Here is a 22,602-nt window from a genome sequence, read left to right on the forward strand (position 1 = left end):
TGTGCTAGAGGGGGGCCCAAATTAAGATTCTTGCACCAGTGCCCTCTCTACTTTCCACCATTACCCTGCGGGACCTCGTCAGCCAGTGTAGTGAAGGGGGTCCCAGCACATGCGATCTTCACATTCTAGAAGCTCTTTTCAACTCCCCATGAGTGCGTTGCCATGGGTTAAGCTCCGTGCAACATGCAGACTGGACTCGCTAGAGTTGGAGAGAGGAGCTCCTGGTAGCTGAAGATCATTCTTGACTACACCGCAACTGGCAGCCTGCACAATGCCACTGACCACCACAAAGGCCAGGGAGGAGTAAAATGAATGATACGTTTTTTTTTTACAAAATAAATGAAATTTCCCACAGAATGTAGTCTCTATCCTACCACACATATATACATACACACTGCATCCACAACACGTGCACTACACGCAGCACATCCGCTTTACATAAACTGCATTCACAACATGCACTCTGCACCTGCATTATTGTGGGCAGACTCAGTGGTGGGCACCGTAGTTGGGTTCAGGGGCAGGACCTATGGGCTGTGTAGAGGGCCCCAAAATTTCTGATGGCAGCCCTGCTGGTAGGTTTTACTTGTAAGCATAATGAAAATAGAATTAAGTGAAAATAAGTAATATGAGAAAAACCAAGCAAGAAATTATAAGAATGTGTTAAAGCAACTCTGTCACTTTCGGAGGGACTTTGTATATTTTGCAAGTACTCCAGAAGGTGCCATCCCTACATTGTGTATAGTGGCTGGGGATGAAGTTATTCTTATAAGAAGATGGTAGAACCATCTTGTGTCGGATCTTATCCATCACAGAGAGGTCTATGAATGATTCCGCAAGACAAGACACTTTTCTGAAATTGATGTTTCCTCATTCTCAGATTTTCAGACAGTTGTGAACTCTACTGAAGTGCTTATTGGGATTAGAAGTACAGCAAAGATAAATGAAAAAGTGCACTCATTTTCACAGCACTTCCAACATCCACCGATAATAATTATGTATATTCCTTCAAGAGTGCCATGTCATAATATAGCTTGGCAGACATTACTATAACTTACATTTGTAGTCAGACAGCTAAATGTTGTTTTGCTAACTGTCTTTGAGGGGGAAAAAAGTTATTTAAATAAAACTTCTTTAATGCTCTTCTTTCTGAAGATAATTCCAATAATTCAGTTTTACGAGAACTAGGACCATGCTCTTCATGTGTTGCTCCTTAAGGTGGTCAGTATTGGGGAATAAAACAGTATAGGTTTTGAACAAAGCTATGTGGTGTATAATATACCTTTTGTCTCCAATATTGGCTACCTTATGGTGTAGTCTAGTATAGTAGTGTTTTTTGTGCTTGTCGGCGGTTTCTGTGTCAAACCCATTTCAAGCAGTCGGACAAAAACTGAAGGTCCTCAAGTCAAGGCTTATCTTATTGTTGATGTGTAAGTTGCACTTTCGTTTTAGCAATATTATTTTCATCCATAATTGGATAGAAATGATGGAGCATTTCAGCTGCGGTAACCGCTCATGGTAGTGAATAACAAAATCATAAAAACAAAGCATCTCCATATTCCAAATGTCTTGAAGAAGCATGAATTTGAATTTTAGTAAATAATCCATGCACATTAAATGCCAAGTTTCCGTGAAATCTGTTTATAGCGAACTTCATCACTAAATGTGCATAGATCACTGTGAAAGGAACAGTCAAAGTGCCATAATGACTACATACTGCTGTAGTAATCATGGTTCCAGGAGTGCCATGGTGCTCTCCCAGAATAATTTTTCAAGCTGTAAGAATGGTTTGACAACTTAAGGGAACATGAGCGCTCATCCAGCATCTCTGGCAGTAGAAAAGCCTAAGCTGCACTGAACTAACCTTATATCCGGTCCCTGCTCAGCTCCAATTAATGGGAGCAACCCTGCTTAGCTCAGTGAAGGTAATTGAGTTCTTCATGGTGGATTTGATTTAATTCAAATAGGTACAGATAACTGTGGCAAAACCAACCTCGCCACTGTGAACTGGAGAAGCCTGGTTGCTCGCCTGCTCCCTTTGGACTATGGCCCTGCAGGTTAAACCGTTTATTTTCCCTGCAGAAAGGCTTATTCGTGCCTTTCTGACGGGGTTTTCGGTAGATTCCAACTACCGAACGGGGGACCACCGGGGAGCTGGAGTGTGCCGCCAATTGACCGCCCAGAAGCTGCGGTTAACCGCAGCTTAATTGATGAACGCTGGGTGGCCTTTGTTCGTTTGCCGAACACGTGGCAGTGGCCATTTTAAGTCCCGAAAGGCCAGCGGTGTTCAGCACTAACACTGTGGAACTGAAAACGGACACTTACTTGCGCGAACACAGCTGAGCCGTCTGCCCCCTAGTTCCTATTCGTGCCCTTGGTGTCGAACACCAGTTCAGTCGGTACTTGGGGATATGTGGATATGTTTTAACCAAGATAGCTATGCCATGGAGCCTATTCGTGTAATTAAAGACTTTGGCTCCATGGCAATTAAACTGTATTTGTGTGATCTGAGTGCCATTCACCTAATAATGTGCGCTCAGTTCCAAGCTATCTGGGGATATGTAGAAATGTGTGTTTTATGTGTTAAATGTATCAGTATGTAATTTTATGTATTTTACTGTCTTTTTGTCTGCCATGTGGGTAATGGAGTTTTGCCTCTGTCCTTGGAGATAATTAGATTCCTTCCCCAATTATCTCCAGACCAGAGGGGAGGGATTGTGAGGCATTGTGGGAGGTAAATCATGTGTGATTGGTGTATTGTGTAATTGTTGTAAATCCCTCCCTTGCATGGGAGAATCCTTTATAAGACAGTTGTGTGAATAAATCAGAGAGTTCCTGCTTAACCCTCAAAGTGAAGTGTTGTCTCATTCTTGGGGGGAATTTGACTGTATGCCGATTACCAGGAGTGTAAGCTGTTCGTATTGCTTTTCCTGTTCGGCTGCTTCCAGGGTTCGTGTGTCTCCTGTTCGGGGGTTGGGGGATTCGTGCAGTTTCTAGTTCGGGAGGTTAGTGATTGCAGTAGCTGCTGGTCTATCTGGAAAGGGGACTATCGCCTAAACAGTTTTTATCCCCTTGTGAGCGAAACGGTCCGTTACAATAACTAATCAATATGACACTATTTAGCGGCATTCCTGGGCAAGTGGTAGTGTCATGACGTGGAATGCTGAGAGGGCAAAGAATCTGAGATGCTGGCGGGTGCAGACTGATGCCTTGAGCCCCCGGTAAGATCCTGTATACTGAAGCAACAAGCTGCTACCCCAAGATAACAGTCTTGGACATTTATTCCAGCTGTGTTACCCTGTAAAGAGGACGCAGGTGGAAGAGCGTGGAGGTCCCGGAATAGGGACGTGGTGGAGTTCGGCCATCAGGGCACAGTAACCTTGTGGCGTTTCTGATTGCAGAAGAGCAAAGGCTAGAGAGCGGGTAACAGTGTGTACAAGACCGAGAGGGGAATACTAAGTAGCGTCTGCTACTAGCTTAGTCCAGAGGGGAGATTGCTGGGTATAAGTTAGGGGGGGAAGCGTTTGAAAGAAAGGCTGAAGAAAGAGGTGGAGAGTAAGAGTGAGGAAAAATATACAGGAAGAGCAGAGATTAAAGAGAGCAGATAAAGGAAAAGGGAACCTGCAATAAGATATCAAATAGTGGGACGCAGTATTGAAGCATTGTGCATGTTTGGACAGAGCCTCCTATTACTTTATCCCATATTACTATATACATAGATATATATATATAGTCGAGTTGTGTACGTTGGTATGTTTGTTTGAGTGTATGTTTGGTTTTTTTTCGAATTTTTATAGTGCATATAGTGTTCCATGTGGTGAGGGATTTGAACTGTGAAAGATAAAGGATGAGTAACTTAAGGGTGATTACTCTTAATGTTAAAGGCTTAAAGAGTCATGTTACTTTTCTCCACGTTAAGCTGTGTAAATAAAAGCAACAGTTGTGGAAATAAAAATAAAGAAAGAAGTGATTGGCAATTATAGACAGAGAGGCAGTAAGAGTATTTTGAGAAAATATGGCTACGAAAAAAGAAACAAGAGAGTCGAAAAAAAAATACAAAAAAGGAGAAGAAAGAAGAAGTGGAACAAAAACAGAAATTAAGTTCTATGTTGTCCCCACAAACCTCAAGGAAAAAAAAAAACAATAAGGAAGAATCTCATTAAAGGGACACTATAGTCACCTGAACAACTTCAGCGTAATGAGGTTGTTCAGGTGAGAACTATAGCTCCATGCAGCCTTTCTCATGTAAACACTGTATTTTCTCAGAAGCCAGGAACACCTCCAGTTGCCACCAGAGGGACTTCCGTGTTGATTGAGGCATAAAACTCCTCAATCCACTCAGATCTGCTGTTAGCAGAGCACAGGGCAGCACTGTGTCTCCTCCCTCTGCATGCAGACACTGAACTTTCCTCATAGAGATTCATTTATTCAATTCACCTCTATGAGTAGATGCTGATTGGCCAACAGATAAAAAAATTATACATTTGTCATTCTTCCAAGATTTATCAATCACAACAAAACAAAAAAGAATGGAGTTTAAGGAAATTACCACTTTGCTCAGGGAAAAAATAAATACATATGGGGTTTCCCTGTGAAGTTGATAGTCTGGAACAACAACAAATCAGACTAGATGGGCCGAATGGTTCTTATCTGCCGTCACATTCTATAAATCTTTCATATTTGATAGAGTGGACAAAGCTAAAGAATGGGTAGGCAAGTTAGTAATATGAATACTTATACTTGAGAAATTTCGGGGAAACTCAAATGAGTAATGGGCTCGAGGGATATAATAATTAAAAAATATATATATTTATTTTTTGGTATCCTTCTCCAGAGGCTAAGCCAGAACGTAAATAAAAAAATTGGGTAGCAGCTATATCAATATGTTTGATATGTAAAAAAGAAAACCTGGATTTAGAACAACGATCTAAAGGCCGTACTTATATAAATTATATATATTAGGTGAACGAGTTAGTATTCTTGAGTTAGGTTTTCCCTTCAGGGGTAGTAGACATGTAATCACATAGACATGATTTAATTTGACCACATATGAAAATATAATAATTTACTTGAAAGATTAATGAGAATTAGACACAATGGAAGGAATGAAAAGATGGGGAAGAGAGAAACAAAGCGACACAGACCATTTTTGTGGAAAGAGAGAGTAGGATATTATATTTAATATTTATCACTCAAAAGATAATTACCGTATATACTCGAGTATAAGCCGAGTTTTTCAGCCCATTTTTTGGGCTGAAAAACCCCAACTCGGCTTATACTCGAGTCAAGGTCTGTATTATGGCAATTTGCATTGCCATAATACAGACTGGGGGGAGAGGGGGGCTGGCAGAGCTGTAACTTACCTGTTCTGCAGCTCCTGTCAGCTCTCTCCTCCTCCGCGCCGTCCGTTCAGCACCTCGGTCAGCTCCCAGTGTAAGTCTCGCGAGAGCCGCGGCTCTCGCGAGACTTACAGTGTGAGCTGATAGAAGGAGCAGAACGGACGGCGCGGAGGAGGAGAGAGCTGACAGGAGCTGCAGAACAGGTAAGTTACAGCTCTGCCAGCCCCCCTCTCCCCCCCACTGAACTGCCACTGGACCACCAGGGAAGGAGAGCCCCCCTCCCTGCCATATATCAAGCAGGGAGGGGGGACGAAAAATAAATAAAAATATAAATAAAATAAGAAATAATAATAAAAAATAATAATAAAAAAAAGGGGGTATAAGGACCACTGTGGGAGGGGGGGGTATAAGGACCACTATGGGAGGGAGAAAAGGAACACTATGGGAGGGAGGGGGGGATAAGGAACACTATGGGAGGGGGGGATAAGGAACACTATGGGAGGGAGGGGGGGATAAGGACCACTATGGGAGGGAGGGGGGATAAGGACCACTATGGGAGGGAGGGGGGGATAAGGACCACTATGGGAGGGGAGGGGGGGATAAGGACCACTAGGGGAGGGGAGGGGGGGATAAGGACCACTAGGGGAGGGGAGGGGGAAGTAAGGACCACTAGGGGAGGGGAGGGGGAAGTAAGGACCACTAGGGGAGGGGTGAGTCAGGACCACTGGGGGAGGGGGTGAAGGAACACGGGGGTGGGGAGGTAAGGACCACTGAGGGAGGAGGAGGGGAGGTCAGGACATATGGGGGGTGGGGCAAATATCCTTGCACCGGCCCTGCACACACTGCATTCATACACACACTGCACTCATACACACACACTGCACTCACACACACTGCATTCATACACACACGCTGCACTCATACACACGCTGCACTCATACACACACGCTGCACTCATACACACACACGCTGCACTCATACGCACACACTGCATTCATTATACACACACTGTAAATAAATATTCAATTAATATATTTTTTTTAGGATCTAATTTTATTTAGAAATTTACCAGTAGCTGCTGCATTTCCCACCCTAGTCTTATACTCGAGTCAATAAGTTTTCCCAGTTTTTTGGGGAAAAATTAGGGGCCTCGGCTTATATTCGGGTCGGCTTATACTCGAGTATATACGGTAGTATATTGAACAATATAAAAAAAGATTTAGTAAGCACGCATATATAAAATGATTAAGTAACACAGAGGTATTTTGAGGATAATCAATAAATTTAATTTGTAGGATATACGAAGCAAAACACTTTAAAACTAGAAGCTTCATTAGGGAAGCCTTCATAATTTAGGAGAAGGGAAAGCACAGATAGGAAAGTACTTCGGGACTATAAAGGTCCTCTTCTTAAGTACAGGGTTGAGCAGTATTTATATATACACGTTAGAATTGATAAAAAAAAATGGAGGTACTTTGGTACGGTGGAGGAGAGACGGGTTGTAGTTTAGAACAAACCTGCAGCCGCAAAAGCATCTCATTCAGGTCAGTGACTCTCTCCATGTGGTGAGGGATTTGAACGGGTAAGCCATAGATACACGATGAAAGATAAAGGATGAGTAACTTAAGGGTGATTACTCTTAATGTAAAAGGCTTAAAGAGTCGTTATATGATATGTTGAAAAAAAGACAAAATAGATGTATGTTGTCTACAAGAGACTCATTTGGTTGCCCAGGATAATAAACGTTTAATCAGCAAGAGATATCCACACTTTCAATACGCAGCTTTACAGAAAGGCAAAAAGAGGGTGGGGTGGCAATAATGATATCCAGTAATATAAAATATGAGTTTATTTTTACACAGGCAGATTAACAGGGTTTATATATTTTCCTGACTTGCAAATTGGACGATCACATTTTCTTTTTCTTGAGTATCTATGCCGCTAATAAAAGTGTTTTTTTTTTTTTTTAAATGAAACTAAATGAAATTACCCAAGGTACCTTTATACAGGGAGTGCAGAATTATTAGGCAAGTTGTATTTTTGAGGATTCATTTTATTATTGAACAACAACCATGTTCTCAATGAACCCAAAAAACTCATTAATATCAAAGCTGAATATTTTTGGAAGTAGTTTTTAGTTTGTTTTTAGTTATAGCTATTTTAGGGGGATATCTGTGTGTGCAGGTGACTATTACTGTGCATAATTATTAGGCAACTTAACAAAAACAAATATATACCCATTTAAATTATTTATTTTTACCAGTGAAACCAATATAACATCTCAACATTCACAAATATACATTTCTGACATTCAAAAACATAACAAAAACAAATCAGTGACCAATATAGCCACCTTTCTTTGCAAGGACACTCAAAAGCCTGCCATCCATGGATTCTGTCAGTGTTTTGATCTGTTCACCATCAACATTGCGTGCAGCAGCAACCACAGCCTCCCAGACACTGTTCAGAGAGGTGTACTGTTTTCCCTCCTTGTAAATCTCACATTTGATGATGGACCACAGGTTCTCAATGGGGTTCAGATCAGGTGAACAAGGAGGCCATGTCATTAGATTTTCTTCTTTTATACCCTTTCTTGCCAGCAACGCTGTGGAGTACTTGGACGCGTGTGATGGAGCATTGTCCTGCATTAAAATCATGTTTTTCTTGAAGGATGCAGACTTCTTCCTGTACCACTGCTTGAAGAAGGTGTCTTCCAGAAACTGGGAGTTGAGCTTGACTCCATCCTCAACCCGAAAAGGCCCCACAAGCTCATCTTTGATGATACCAGCCCAAACCAGTACTCCACCTCCAACTTGCTGGCGTCTGAGTCGGACTGGAGCTCTCTGCCCTTTACCAATCCATCCATCTGGCCCATCAAGACTCACTCTCATTTCATCAGTCCATAAAACCTTAGAAAAATCAGTCTTGAGATATTTCTTGGCCCAGTCTTGACGTTTCAGCTTGTGTGTCTTGTTCAGTGGTTGTCGTCTTTCAGCCTTTCTTACCTTGGCCATGTCTCTGAGTATTGCACACCTTGTGCTTTCGGGCACTCCAGTGATGTTGCACTGAAATATGGCCAAACTGGTGGCAAGTGGCATCTTGGCAGCTGCACGCTTGACTTTTCTTAGTTCATGGGCAGTTATTTTGCGCCTTGGTTTCTCCACACGCTTCTTGCGACCCTGTTGACTATTTTGAATGAAACGCTTGATTGTTCGATGATCACGCTTCAGAAGCTTTGCAATTTTAAGAGTGCTGCATCCCTCTGCAAGATATCTCACTATTTTTGACTTTTCTGAGCCTGTCCTTCTTTTGACCCATTTTGCCAAAGGAAAGGAAGTTGCCTAATAATTATGCACACCTGATATAGGGTGTTGATGTCATTAGACCACACCCCTTCTCATTACAGAGATGCACATCACCTAATATGCTTATTTGGTAGTAGGCTTTCGAGCCTATACAGCTTGGAGTAAGACAACATGCATAAAGAGGATGATGTGGTCAAAATACTCATTTGCCTAATAATTCTGCACACAGTGTATGTCTGGGATATTTTAATTGTGTATCGGATATTATCCTTGCTAAAAGTATTCCAGAGGGGAAAAGTATAGACCCCTCTCAGAGAGGGTTGGCTAGAGCATTTCAGGAAACACTGGGCAAATACAAATTATACGACTTATGGAGAACATTGAATCCATTAGAGAAACAATACACTTTTTACTCACTCAATAAGACATCATTCATATTCAAGATTGGATATGATATTAATTAAAAAGAAGGAAAGTCGAGGCACTCCAAGGTACAAATCAGGCAATTTTATTGAACCCACTCCATCGCAACGTTTTGACCTACACGGTCTTTGTCAAGTGTAGGTCGAAACGTTGCGATGAAGTGGGTTCAATAAAATTGCCTGATTTGTACCTTGGAGTGTCTCGACTTTCCTTCTATTTTGTTATTCAGCATTTTGGTCTCTGGTACTGAGACTGTCTGAGTTGCACCCAGCTACATACTGCTTAAAGGGATAGAGTGCAGTTCCACACCCTACCATAACTACTTATGATATTAATTAAAGACATAAATATAAGGGAGTGCAAAAAGAGCAACATTCAAATCGTTCCATGGTCAGATCATGACTTAGTATTTATGGAGATAGAAAGGAAATATTCTAAAGTATTACCCTCATGGAGGCTTAAGGAATCCCTATTAAAGTGGAGGAAAATATTGAAACGTTAAAGGGACACTGACAGGTAATACAAGCCTCACAAATTCATGGTGTACCTATCAGTCTGTAATTAGAAGGCATATAATTAAGTTAGATGCATATCAAATAAAAAGAACTATAAAACCCAATTTGTATATTTAACTGGAAAAAATGAAAAGTGAATTTAATATAAGCTTGTCACCTATGGTTAAAATTAAAATAGATCACATGAAAGATGAAATTAGAAAAAAAACTATTGGATAAAGCAAATAAAGCTCTATTGATAATGAAACATAAATGGTATTATAAGGGTAATAGACCCAATAGAATGCTGACTAATCAAGTTAAAAAACAGAATTTGAAGTCTAGTATTTTTAAAATAATGGATAATAATGAAGTTTATTGTTCCCCAGACAAAATTGGAATTGCATTTAAGAATTATTATAATAGCTTATATAATATCCCTCAGCAAGAACAAAATAAAGAATTAAAGAATACTTAAGTACAACTAATTTACCAACAATAACGCAGGAACAAAGAGAAAGCTTGGATGCTACCTTTAAAACAATAGTCAAAAAGACTATAAAAAAAAACCTAAAAAACAAATAAACCCCCAGGACCGTATGGAATGTCTACTATATTACAAAATAAATATATTGGCTGAGAGAATTAATATAATTCTGCCCTCAATAATTGGAATGGATTAACCCCTTAAGGACACGTGACATGTCATGATTCCCTTTTATTCCAGAAGTTTGGTCCTTAAGGGGTTAAACAAGGTTTGTGAGATCCCGCCAATCAACTAGTAATATTAGGAAGATAATTCACTTAATTGAATATGCAAACCAAAAACATCAGCCGATGTTAATGTTGTCTATTGACGCAGAAAAGGCCTTTGACAGGGTCAGTTGGCTGTTTTTAGAAGAAACTATGGGAGCATTTAATTTTGGTGACCGCTTAATTGATTCTGCCATGGCATTATAATTATCCCCATCTGCTAAAGTGGTAGGTCAAGGTTTCTGCTCTAATTGGTTGAACATCAAGAACGGTACGAGACAAGGATGCCCTTTAGCTTCAATATTCTACATCATGTCCTTGGAACCACTTGCTAATATTATCCGAAACAATAGAGATATTAAGGGCATAGAAATAGGCACAACAGAATGTAAATTAACCATGTATGCAGATGACGTATTACTATTAGGTTACTCCTAGCTCTCTAGAAATATCTTTATCTTATTTGTTTAAAGAGATAGACGTATACAACTCTCTGTCTAACTATAAAGTGAATAAAAATGTCTGAATTTTATATAGGATTTCTTCTTCTATTGCTATTGACATAATTTCAAAGACAATGTGGACTCCTGGTGAACAAATCAGGGATTATATATTTGGGGATCATTTTAACAAACAATGTTGAAAATATTTGGCGAGCTACTTATCTTGCTTTAATTAAGGAATATGAAAAAAATCTAGCAGCGTGGAAACACCTTTTTGTTTCGTAGATAGGCAGGATTAATATAATAAAAGCCTACGCATTTCCCAAATGGTTATATTGCTTACACATGATCCCCCTTAAAATTCCTAGAAAATACTGTGACTATTTTCAAAAAATCCCAGAGAAGTTTATATGGCTGGGGAAAAAACCTAGAATCTGTAGAGATATGCTATATTCTATGGCATAACAAGGAAGATTAAGCTTACCAAATTGGAAAACTATACTATGTAGTGATGGTTACCCAAGCTCATAAATTTCAAGTAGACAATTGTAAACAAGAAGATTAGTACTCGATAGAACAGGGGTAGGCAACCTTTTAGCAGCACTGTGCCGATATAGGATTGTGATGTCCCGTAGCGTGCCGGTCCTATTTTTTTTATAAATCGAGGTGTGTATGCCGCCGTATTCTGCTTGTTATTTTTACTGTAATTTCTTTGTATCGTTGTATTTGTGCGTATATATGCAGGGCTGTCTTTAATAATGACTGGACCCTGGGCAAAGCATTTGCTTAGGGCCCCCTGGACCCTGTCCCCCCTTCCCAGGCATGCAATCACGTCCTCCACTTTAACACAGTGGCGGACCTAAAGTAGAGAGGTGCAAGAATTCTTGGCGGTCTCCCTGTTGCACGGATGATTAAAAGGTAGATCCCCATCTGTCGTGCAACTCCAGAATAGCATTGACAGCTGGGGCTCGACCATTTACTCATGTTTGCAGGTCTGTTTTTAGCACTAAGCAGTTTTTGTGTGTTTTTGTGGAATATGTTTGTATGTGGTGTTGGCGTGATTGGACACACAGACACACAGACACACAGACACACAGACACACAGACACACACACACTTTAAAACTCACCCTCCAGTTTCCTACCTTTCCTGCTGGTGGCTGAAGGCGTTGGGAGTTGGGGTCTAGAGCTCTTGGCCAGCCCCCCTCCAATCTGCCTACTCTTCTTTCCTGCGCGCTCCTCTCTTTGTGGGAGGAAGTGATGCGTGGCCGTCACTGCCTGCTGCCGAAAAGCAAGGGGCCCGCTCACGCTGTTAAAGCACCTCAGCGTGTGACCGGGTCCCTGCTGACAGAAGCCCAGCGGGTGGTCCTTTGTGCATGGGCCACCCGGTGGGCCTCCTTAGTGTGCAGATTACCAGCCAGAGGGTTAGAAATAGTTGAGGCCAGCAGGGCTCACGGTGCAGCTGCCCAGTTTGCCCCGCGTTAAAGAAGGCCCTGCGTATACAAGCTATTATATTGTTTATGTTCATGAGTAGTTTATGGTATTGTGTATGATACATATGAATGTAAGCTGTGTATGGGTGCTGCTTGTGGAATTGTGTGTGTGTGTGGATGGATATGTCAAAGTGTGTGTTTGGTAGTGTGTGGGGGCTGTTTGGGGTATTGCATGTGGGGTTGTGTGCATGTATGTGGATTGTTAGTGGTGTTTCATTTGTGCGGATTGTGTGTATGTTTGTGTGTGGGCTGTCCGTATTATTTGTATGAAGGGAGGGTTATTCTGCATTTCTGTGTATATCTAGCAGTGTGGGTGGCTTCCCTGGGTTCCAGTGGGGACTAGGCTGGCCAGGTACATGTCAAGGACAGGAGCTGCAACAGCAACTGCGAGCTGCTCTACTACAGAGTGGCTTCCTATTCACAAGTGCTGGGAGGAAGTAATCTGAGATCACTACCTCTACGTGCTGCAATGCATAAATTGAGAATTGTCCTTCACCACCTTTTCGGATTAGCAGATATATGAAGTTTTACTGGGACTCCTGATAGGCCAGAGCCTGTTTGGCTCTAGCAGCCTTGAGTGCCGTGCAAAGACACCTCGAGTGCCGTGCATGGCACTAGTGCCGTAGGTTGCCTACCCCTGCGATAGAATCTGAGTTATTAAAAATTAAGAATTTAGAAAATATTCTGTGGGCTCATCATAACAAAATTAAAACAATAATTAGATATAGTAGTTCTAATATTCTTGATAACATTATTAATGCTTGGACAAGATTTAAGAAATAAATGTTATTAAAAGATAAAGTTATTAAAAATACCTCTCTTGTAAGTTTGTAATTTAACATTCAAAACTTAGTGGTACAATCTCCATACGATAAAATTAAAATCTGGGACCTATTAATAGGGGACAAACTAAAGCCTATTAAAACCTTAAGCAAAGAGTTAGATCTTTCAAATTTTCAGTACTATTCTTGGAAAATAATTAATAACTATATTAGAGTGCACCTATATAGGGAGGATGAAAATGGATTTCATTATCAATTAAATAAAATCTTCGATAATAAAGTTCAAGTAGGCGTAATTAAGAAGATCCATAGAATAATGGTTACCCTAAAGCAAGGAGTAAAATTGAGAGCGATATTAGCATGGCAAAAAGAATTACAAGTAACCCTGGACATCAAGGATTGGGTAACCAGATTTATGCACACAAGGGAAGTTACACATTGTCTATCATTACAAGAAACACACTTAAAATTGAATTATAGGTGGTATTTAGTACCAGCTATTTTAGCAAAATTCAAGCGTACAGATAATATAACGTGCTGGAGATGTGGGGGTCAAAATGGTAATTATCTACACATATGGTAGGAAACTATTTTTGAATTTATATCGGAGTTATTGAAAATTAAGATAATCCCATCTTCAAAGATGGCATTTGTTACGGTTGCCTCAGGCTAGCTGAGGGTTGGACGTTTTGGATGTCCTTGTCCCCAATCCTGGAGAGCGGTAGAAAGTTCCAATTCAGCACCTAACGTTCTTCCTGCAAGTGTAAAGTATTCCTGGAGCTCTGAGCAGAGCTAGTGATCAGCAATTCCCTACAACACAAGTCGAGGCTGCGAGTTGAGGGTAAGAAGTCTGGTTTATTGAGCAGAAAGGCATTGCTTATATACACATTTTCAAGCCAGGTAGAACACAGTGTGACAAGGGACATAAACCAATAAGAACAAAGTGCATATTTCTGAACCCTCCCCTCTATCCTGGAGATAATCAGTTTAAGTGGTGACAGTACCATTTAGGTACAGGAAATATTATGGAGTTGAAATTATAACAAAAACCACATAAAAATGCATAACTCATATAATACATTATTTAACTTGTATGTCCAACATAACCCCAGATAGCTTGGATCTTAGTGCACAAGATGTCCAAAAAGCGCTCAGATCTCACCACTATAGTGGGAACGCCATGAGGGTAAAATTTGTCTCCAGGGGCGTTCGGCAAAAGTCAACCCAGAAATAGCTCCACAATATTCAGGCATCGAGTCGGTCTAGCCTCCAGAGTTTAAAAGTACCGAACAGCATGGTGTTCGTTTGCTTAGACACGAACGGATGGAGGTTTGGGGATCCCTGCGGCATTCATGAATAATTGTGTCCGAGAACAGTGGCAGAAGGTCTACGCCCAAGTCCCGCCACGTGTTCGTGCATATGAACGATGACTACCTAGCCATTCGTCAATTAACCTGCGGTTAATAAGGGACACACTCCTCATGCAGGGTGGTCAGTCGTTCGGTAGTTAGTTCGGTAATTGAGAGGTGAACAGGGTTAACAAGCCGAGACCGCAGCTTCTGGGTGGTTAATAGGCGGCACACTCCATATGCCGGGTGGTCGGTCATTCGTTCATACAAATTACCTGGTGGATGTTTTTCGTGGCTTTATTTGGGGAAAACAAACAAACAGTGTAGAAAAAAAAGGGGGGGGGTAGATGATGGTACTTTCTAACAGCAATATTACATATGTATTTGGGAGAATTTGAATTTAAAGATAGATATCTGATTATGCAGATTTTTATTTTTTTTTAGCTATGAAGATTACTATAGCAAGAAACTGGAAATCAAAAGCCAAAATCTGTTGGAATTTGGTCAGAAATCAAGTAAACTCCCAAGGAGAATTTGAAAAGGGCTTTTATTTGAATTATCAATCATTGGATACATATAATATACTATGGAGGCATTAGTTTAATAAGCATTAATACAATTAAGAGTGTTGATTAGGAGAAGAGAAGGAAAGGGAAAGGGGGTCCGGGGGAGGAGAAGAAAAGAAGACAGAAAGAAGGGAAAAGGAGGAAAAAAAGAAAGAAAAGTAAACTTTAATAGCGGAGTGATGGAGAATATAAATACCTAGCTCTGATGTTTAAAATAATAAAAAAAAAATACACTATTTAAATCATGGTTTTCTATGTAAAGACACATTCTTTCTGGTTGCTATAATAAGATGCAGGTTTAATTATAAAAATAACTTAACCAGGTGTTGCATAGATTTGTTGCATTATTTGCATTTTGCACAAATGCTTGCCTTACCCAAAGGTAGAGGTGTATTCCATAGATATATGAAAAAGTATTCTCACAACATCCACTAATATAAAATGTGGTCTCTTTTATGGACTGCTGCCACTATATGTTTTTTTTTATCAATGGAACCTCAATCTATACTACACAAATTCCCAAAGAAAGTGACAAATAACCCGGGGAGGGGGGTGGGGGGGGACATGGCGGCATGGAATTTGTAGTATTCTTTTAAGTGCCACAAGTTACTGGCAAGCAATCTAAATTGAATACAGAATTCCACATACTCCACCATTGATGGATCACTTGAATCACATTGATGTGAGATTTGTAGAGTCGCCTTATACAGTTGCCATAAACTGCAGCTTTTGCCCTTTCTTTTTGCATACTGGCAACCTGCAGGATGTTCTCTAGTTGAGAATGGAGTTAATCTGACTTGTGTTTACCAACTTCCTTTCTCTCAGGGTGAAGATGTGAGTATGGGCATCTGGATGTCTGCAATTGGTCCAAGACGTTATCAGGTGAGTAAACCACGATTTTGTATTTTTTCACACTGAATGGGGTATCTCACTTTAGTGGGGTACCGTATCAAACACCTTAACAAAATCTTTTTTTTAAAAGATTACATCCGCTGCAACAGCCTGATCTATACGTCTACTGACTTGTTCATATAATGCAATTAAAGAAATACTATAGCATTAGAAATAAAAGCAAAAGTATTGCTAACACTATAGTGTCCCTCTTGCTGGTTGTATTCAGGTGTCTCCCCTGTTTGCCATAAAAATTTGAAAAAAATCAGTTTTACTTGCATTTTTCCAATGAGATGAAGTGGCCTGGGTGACAGGAACTGCTAATTAACTGTTAGTGTTATTCCCAATGAAGTTCTGTATATTTCCGCTTTGTAAACCTTCATATTTCTCAAATGTCAAATTTTAAAGGGACTCTATAGTCAGCCAGACCACTTCAGCTCAATGAAGTGGCCTGGGTGCCTGGTCCCTCTAGTTTTAACCCTGCAGCTGAAAACATAGCAGTTTCAGAGGTTAATCCAGCCTCTAGTGGCTGTCTACCAGAATATATAATGTGTCTAGGATTTTACGTTTATTTTGGTAGCTACAGGTCACAAAACACAAGGAGTAAAATAAACTTTTTTAATGTGGAGCGATTTTATAAATTTGTATGTTTGTCTTGTAAGCTTAATAGCCATAAAAGAAAACAAAATAGCCACACAAAAGTATATATTTATATAAAGTAGACATCACAGGCAATTTACCTAAGGTTATTTTGACACCTTTTACGGAGCCATTTCACCACCAATATCTGCTAAATATTGAAGTAAAATTGTGGGGGGGGAGGGGGGGGGGGTTGTATTTGACACACAAACTTATAACAAAGAACATGTATTTTGTAAAGTTGGTGTGTGCTATTCCTGTACAAAATTTTATATTATGATATTTTGTGTTCAGCTACATCTGCTGAGTTAAACGATACCCCCATTGTATGTCTTTGGCACTAATTTGTGAAGCTACAGTGCCATATAGGAGACCAATCTATTTCAGTATTTATAGTAGAATTTTAAGAGACGGATTTAATGGGCCTATGTTTCTCACATACCATTTGTAAAAGTAGACACCCCAGGGTATTTCAAAACGCATATTTTAAACCTTAGCGTAGGATCATGTTTTTGCTTGTTTGTAAAAAGTCTAGTGGCAATTAGTATGTTTCTGCCTTTTTGACACACACTTGGAGATGCTACTGTATATTTTGCAATCCATATATGTGCTACGGCAGTATAACACCTAATATGCTGCTCATCTATGTCGTCTTTGTACAACAATACCCCCATGTGTACCTTTTTCAGGAATATGTGGATGTTGAAGGGGCACATTGGAGACCAAGCCATATCAGTTTTTACCAAACTTTGACGCTGGGCCCATGTGCAGTTTTTGAGCATCTTAGCAGGTTTTTAATTCAAACTGCCCCACTGTCAGGATTACAGTATGATCCAGCACGTAGAATTGTGTAACACAGAAGACTGATGGGTAACGTATACCAGACCATAGAATGGCCGGACTAACGTACCAAAGAATAGTCAGGAATAGCCGAGGTCAAGGGCTACAGAAAGAGACACAACTATAAGGAAAAGCCAGGGGTCGGGGATGCCAGAAAACAGGGAAGTCAAAAACAATGCCAAAGTCAAATAACCAGAATTACCAGAATCAATAACGCGCTCTTGGACAACCACAAGGGAAACCACGACAGGGCACTGAGCAGGATGAGAACTGGGCCTAAATACCCCTCCTCTGGATCGGATAGGCTGTAATTGGCCTTTGACCCCAAAGGTAGTTACCAGGTTGCCATTTGCATAATTTCTGCTAAGCACAAACCTTCCTGGGGATTTGATTGCTGCTCGGCACAACTTTTCCTGTCAGGACAGTAATGTTGTTCGGCACAACTTTTCCTGTCTGAACAGTAAATTCCATTAATCACATTTTTATAAGCGGATGAATACGTGACACCCACAAAGGCCTACCATTTCTTAAAATAGACACCTCAGGGTGTTTCAAAAGGCATATTTTAAACCTTAGCGTATGATAATTTTTTTAATAGTTTGTACCGAGTCTAGTAGCAATTAGCATTTTTTTCTGCCTTTTTGACACACTTGGAGATGTTACTGTATATTTTGCAATCCTTATGTGTGCTACGGCAGTATAACACCTAATATGTTGCTCAGCTATGTCGTCGTAGTACAACAATTTTCCCATGTGTACCTTTTTCAGGGATATGTGGATGTTGAAGGGGCACATTTGAGACATACCACTTTCATATTTTTCAAAAGTGAATGCTGGGCCCAAGTCTCATATTAGCAGCTCTGGATTGCAAATTACTTCTCAAAGGCCACATCTATTTTTAAATGTAAGCAGCTCATCAATTCAAATTATGAACAAGTGCATACTATTTGCTGTGAAAGGGGGAATATTGGTAGTAGTACCCAGTCATCTGCCTCCCAGGCAACGCTGTCACGGATTCCGGAACCAAAACACAGACAGACCACATAGAGAACACCGAGAGAGAAACTTGTAATACCAGTCCTTAGAATGGCCGGGCTATACAAGCAGAGAATGGTCAAGGTACAAGCCGAGGTCAAAGGAGTAAAGAGAAGCGGAACAACAATAGGACAAGTCGAGGTCAAGTGTCAGAGAAGACAGGATAAACAGGAGACAAAGCCAAGATTCAGTAACCAATCAGACAGATGACTAAAATCACACCCCAAAACCGGTCTACTTATTCGGCCTGGGTGTGGAAAATTTTAAAACAGTGGCACTGAGAGGGGCAATCAGGGCAGTAATAAATGGTCTTAGCTCTTACGCCCCTCTTGTAACACACCCTGCACCTTTTCTGGGGGGTTGATGGAATCCTGAAGCAGAAGTGACCTCCATTCTGCTGCTTGGTCCACTGATGGCCCCCCCCTGTGGCACTCAAGCAGCCCAGAAATGAGCTGAAACTGAAATGATAGAAAAGTGCTCAGCATTTTCCTTTTTTAAAATTACAAAGTCATTGTGGATTGCAGTCTGCATTACATATATGCCCACTTTTTTTATACCATGCCCTGGTCTTCCGCAAGGTCAAATACGGCTGCATCAGTTGATCAGACAGGTCAGCTCCCCCCATATGCCGATCAGTGATTTCTCCTGATGGTCCTGCACTATCTGGCACAAAGTCCCTGTCCCCTGCGTCACTCTCTGAGGCAGTGTTGGTCACCTCTGAGTCTGCCACTAACAGGGCATAAGCCTCCTTTGCGCTATACTTCCGAAGCATTATGTATTAAGGTAATAAGCTTTAACTAAATAACTAAACTTTATTTTTTTTTTTACTTTTTTCTTTTCACCCCTAACTAGCTTATCACTAAATTCTCCAATTCCCACTAAATTCCACCCACCCAGCAAACTAAATCACAAATGAATCAAATAAAATATTAAAATGTAATCCCTCAGGGTTACTAGAAAATCAAATTTAACCCCTAAGGGTAAAAAAATAAAAACTAGATCACAGTAAAGTACTGTGATCTTTATTTTGATAACGGCTGGCAGTGATCAATGAGCAGGGAAAGGGTTAATTTTTTTTTTTTTTTTTTTAAAGACGGGTCAAGGGGGTTTGGAACCTTATCTGACACAATTTAATCACTTCAGGGACACAAAATAACAATCCGTCTCTCTCAACTTCAAAAACCCACAAGAGATGGAGGGAGGCGGATCTGATATCCCAGCAGCATTGTGACCGCTGTGACTGGCTGTCACAGCGATCACATGGGTTGGGACATCGCAATTTGCTGTTGCTGGTCTGCCACTGACTCAGAGGCACCTAGCAACAGTGTTAACTACGTGATCGAGGCGATCTGGGGTTAATTTTAGCGCATGATGGACCTGGTCCGTCATTCGGCGTTAAGTGCTTCCCCAGCATGATGGACCTGGTCTGTCATCCGTCATTAAGGGGTTAAATAGTGTGTAGAATTTAAACTGTCACATTTCACAAAGTTTTAAAAAAGCAACTACAAAGAATTGCCTTATTATTAAACTCTAAAATCATGCCATTTGTTTACATACAATGTATAAAACACATAACACATCACGTCTACACACATTTAAAGTATAAAGTATACTATAACTATTAGTTACCTTTATTTATCTTTTTATATTTGTATGTTTCCAACTTCATTTTATTTATAGGACACACAATGGCTGTGTGAAAAGACATGTGAAACTGGTATGCTGTCCTCACCCCAGTACTCCCCACAAGAGTTAATGGAACTTTGGAATCATAAAGAGCGCTGTGGAAACCCATGTGGATGCGAAGACAGATGACCAAAGAATTTACAGATTAATCTTTATATGTGCATATAAATTAACCTATAAAATCTACTGATTTGGATGCTGTGTAGAGTCAAATATTTAATACTGTACTATTATCAGTTCAAAGTATTGTTTGTTTGTTTTTCCAATTACTTAAGCCTGACTACAGGCCTTGATTGGCAATCATACAAGAAACTGTTTCTTAATGTTCCCAAACATTAAATATAACTTGTTTTTTTTCATTATTTATGCATACATATTAAATAACTTTGGGTATGTTTTGCTAGGCATGTTAAATAGAAATTACCCATTTTAAAGGACAATTTTATAAATTAGATTATATTACCCATTTTTAAATGCATTTTATAAAAAAAATAAAGGGACACTGTAGTCACCAGAACAATTACAGATTATTGTATTTGTTCTGGTGAGTAGAATCATTACCTTCAGGCTTTTTGCTGTAAACACTATCTTTTCAGAGAAAATGCAGTCTTTACATTACAGCCTAGTGATAACTTCGCTGGCCACTCCTTTGATAGCTGTTAGAGAAAAAAGGAGAAAGGTACAATCTGTGGCGCTAGAACAGTATCAGCTAGGACACACTGATGGGCACAATCACATAAATCCCACAGGAACATATAGTGTGCAGCGCATATATAGAAGACCCACAAATATTTATAGATGATACATGCACAGTGGGTAAATGTGTGATAATAATGGATGAGATAAATACCCCAGTATCGATCAATCTTAGTAGATCACAAGCATTTATTAGAGTCTTGTTTAAAAGACTGGCTCAGGTAGTGTTGCTTTAAAGAGAAAATCTCGAGCTTTTTCTTGAAATAACTCCAACAGTAAGAAGCTTGGTCCTCAGAGTATAAGAGTCACGAAAATAAGCGAACATCAAATTAGGAAAATATAAAAAGTAAAATTTATTACAAAGAGATAAAAAGCCTTATATTAAGGTCTTGAAATATCAGCACAACGCGTTTTAATGATGGATCTCTTTTTCCTCAGGTGCAATTCTAACTGACACAGACTATACACATATTTAAAAGCCTTTTGGCGCGGAGTACGGGTACTCAGAACCCGCCCCCTTCACCAGTAAACCAATCCAAAAGGTCCTCTTACAATTACATTAAAATTCAAGTGGTATCACGCTTGCCGCTCGCTACTTCCGGGTTCATGCGTTCCACCGTTCTTTACTTCCTGGGTCGCATTCGTTCCACCTCCGTTTTCGATGCGTTCCAGGACTCACATTTCCTGGTTCACATGCGTTCCAATGTTCTTAGCAGAGGAATCTCAGTTGGAAACTTCTGCTCATGGTAATGTCCTGTGTGACTTATAGTCCTTGTATTCAAAAAGTCCATAGTGCTCAAAAATACCAAGAACAGATATATCCAAAACAAAACAAAGCTTCAATAAAAGAAAAAAAATAATTAACCCCTTAAGACCGCAGGACGTACTATGCCGTCCTTATTTTGGTGGCTCTAAAAGCCGCAGGACGGCATAGTACGTCCTGCGATCTTATGTGCTTACCCGGTCGCCGGCGATCCCACGCCGGCGATCGCGGTATGGGGGACTTACCTGGGAGCCCAGGGAGTCCCCCTGTGTCCTCTTCAGCCGCCCAGGGCCATGTGATCGCGAGGTCCTTGCGAGGACCCCGCGATCACATGGACGGCATAGCCGTCCAAGGCATTGCCAGCAGGGGGAGTGCCTGTAATGACAGGTACTCCCCCTGCTGTCTGAAAAAAAAATAAAAAATGTTAAAGCAGTGTAAAAATAAATTATATATACTTAGATCATATATATATTTATTATATATATGATCTAAGTATATATATATACACACACATATACACATAAATATGCATACACTGTCTACGTGTATTTTAATATTAATATATACATAATTATATATATATATTAATATCAAAATACACGTACAATGATATTGATTAAATATATATATATAATTTTCATTATATATATATTTATATATAATAAAAAATAAATAAATATATAAATACGTTAAAAAAATAAATAAAAAAATAATAAAAAAAATAGATAAAAAATATATAAACATGCGTAATTTCGTTCTAACTGTATTTTAAAATTAATATATATATATTGATATCAAAATACATGTAGAACGAAATAATATATATATCTATATACATAAGTATATACGTATATATCACTATGTATATACCTATATATAAATAAAAATAATTAAAACAAATTATATACATATATATACACACATATATATATACACACATATATATATATATATATAATAATTCTACGCATATATTTATGTAATAATTTTACATAATTAGGTCATTTTATTAATTACAATTTGCAGGACCTGCCTGCCAACCCAGGCCAAAAGTTCAGGGAATTACATTGTCTAGCACTATATTTAACTCTGTAACTTTCCAAGAC

At 39.7% G+C, this 22,602-nt stretch overlaps 1 protein-coding gene across 1 annotated transcript in view; it reads left to right on the forward strand.

Annotated features, from left to right (window-relative positions):
- The window catches only part of B3GALNT2 (beta-1,3-N-acetylgalactosaminyltransferase 2), a 331,198-nt gene extending 310,799 nt beyond the window's left edge, over positions 1 to 20,399 (forward strand). Inside the window, exons 11-12 of the mRNA XM_063443383.1 lie at positions 15,772 to 15,828; positions 20,032 to 20,399. Coding sequence (XP_063299453.1) covers positions 15,772 to 15,828; positions 20,032 to 20,166 — 192 coding nt within the window. The 3' untranslated portion in view covers positions 20,167 to 20,399. The remainder of the gene's footprint in view (positions 1 to 15,771; positions 15,829 to 20,031) is intronic.
- Positions 20,400 to 22,602: the final 2,203 nt, after the last annotated feature.

The sequence above is a fragment of the Pelobates fuscus genome, chromosome 2 (genome assembly GCF_036172605.1).
Source record: "Pelobates fuscus isolate aPelFus1 chromosome 2, aPelFus1.pri, whole genome shotgun sequence".
Classification (NCBI taxonomy): Eukaryota; Metazoa; Chordata; class Amphibia; order Anura; family Pelobatidae; genus Pelobates; species Pelobates fuscus.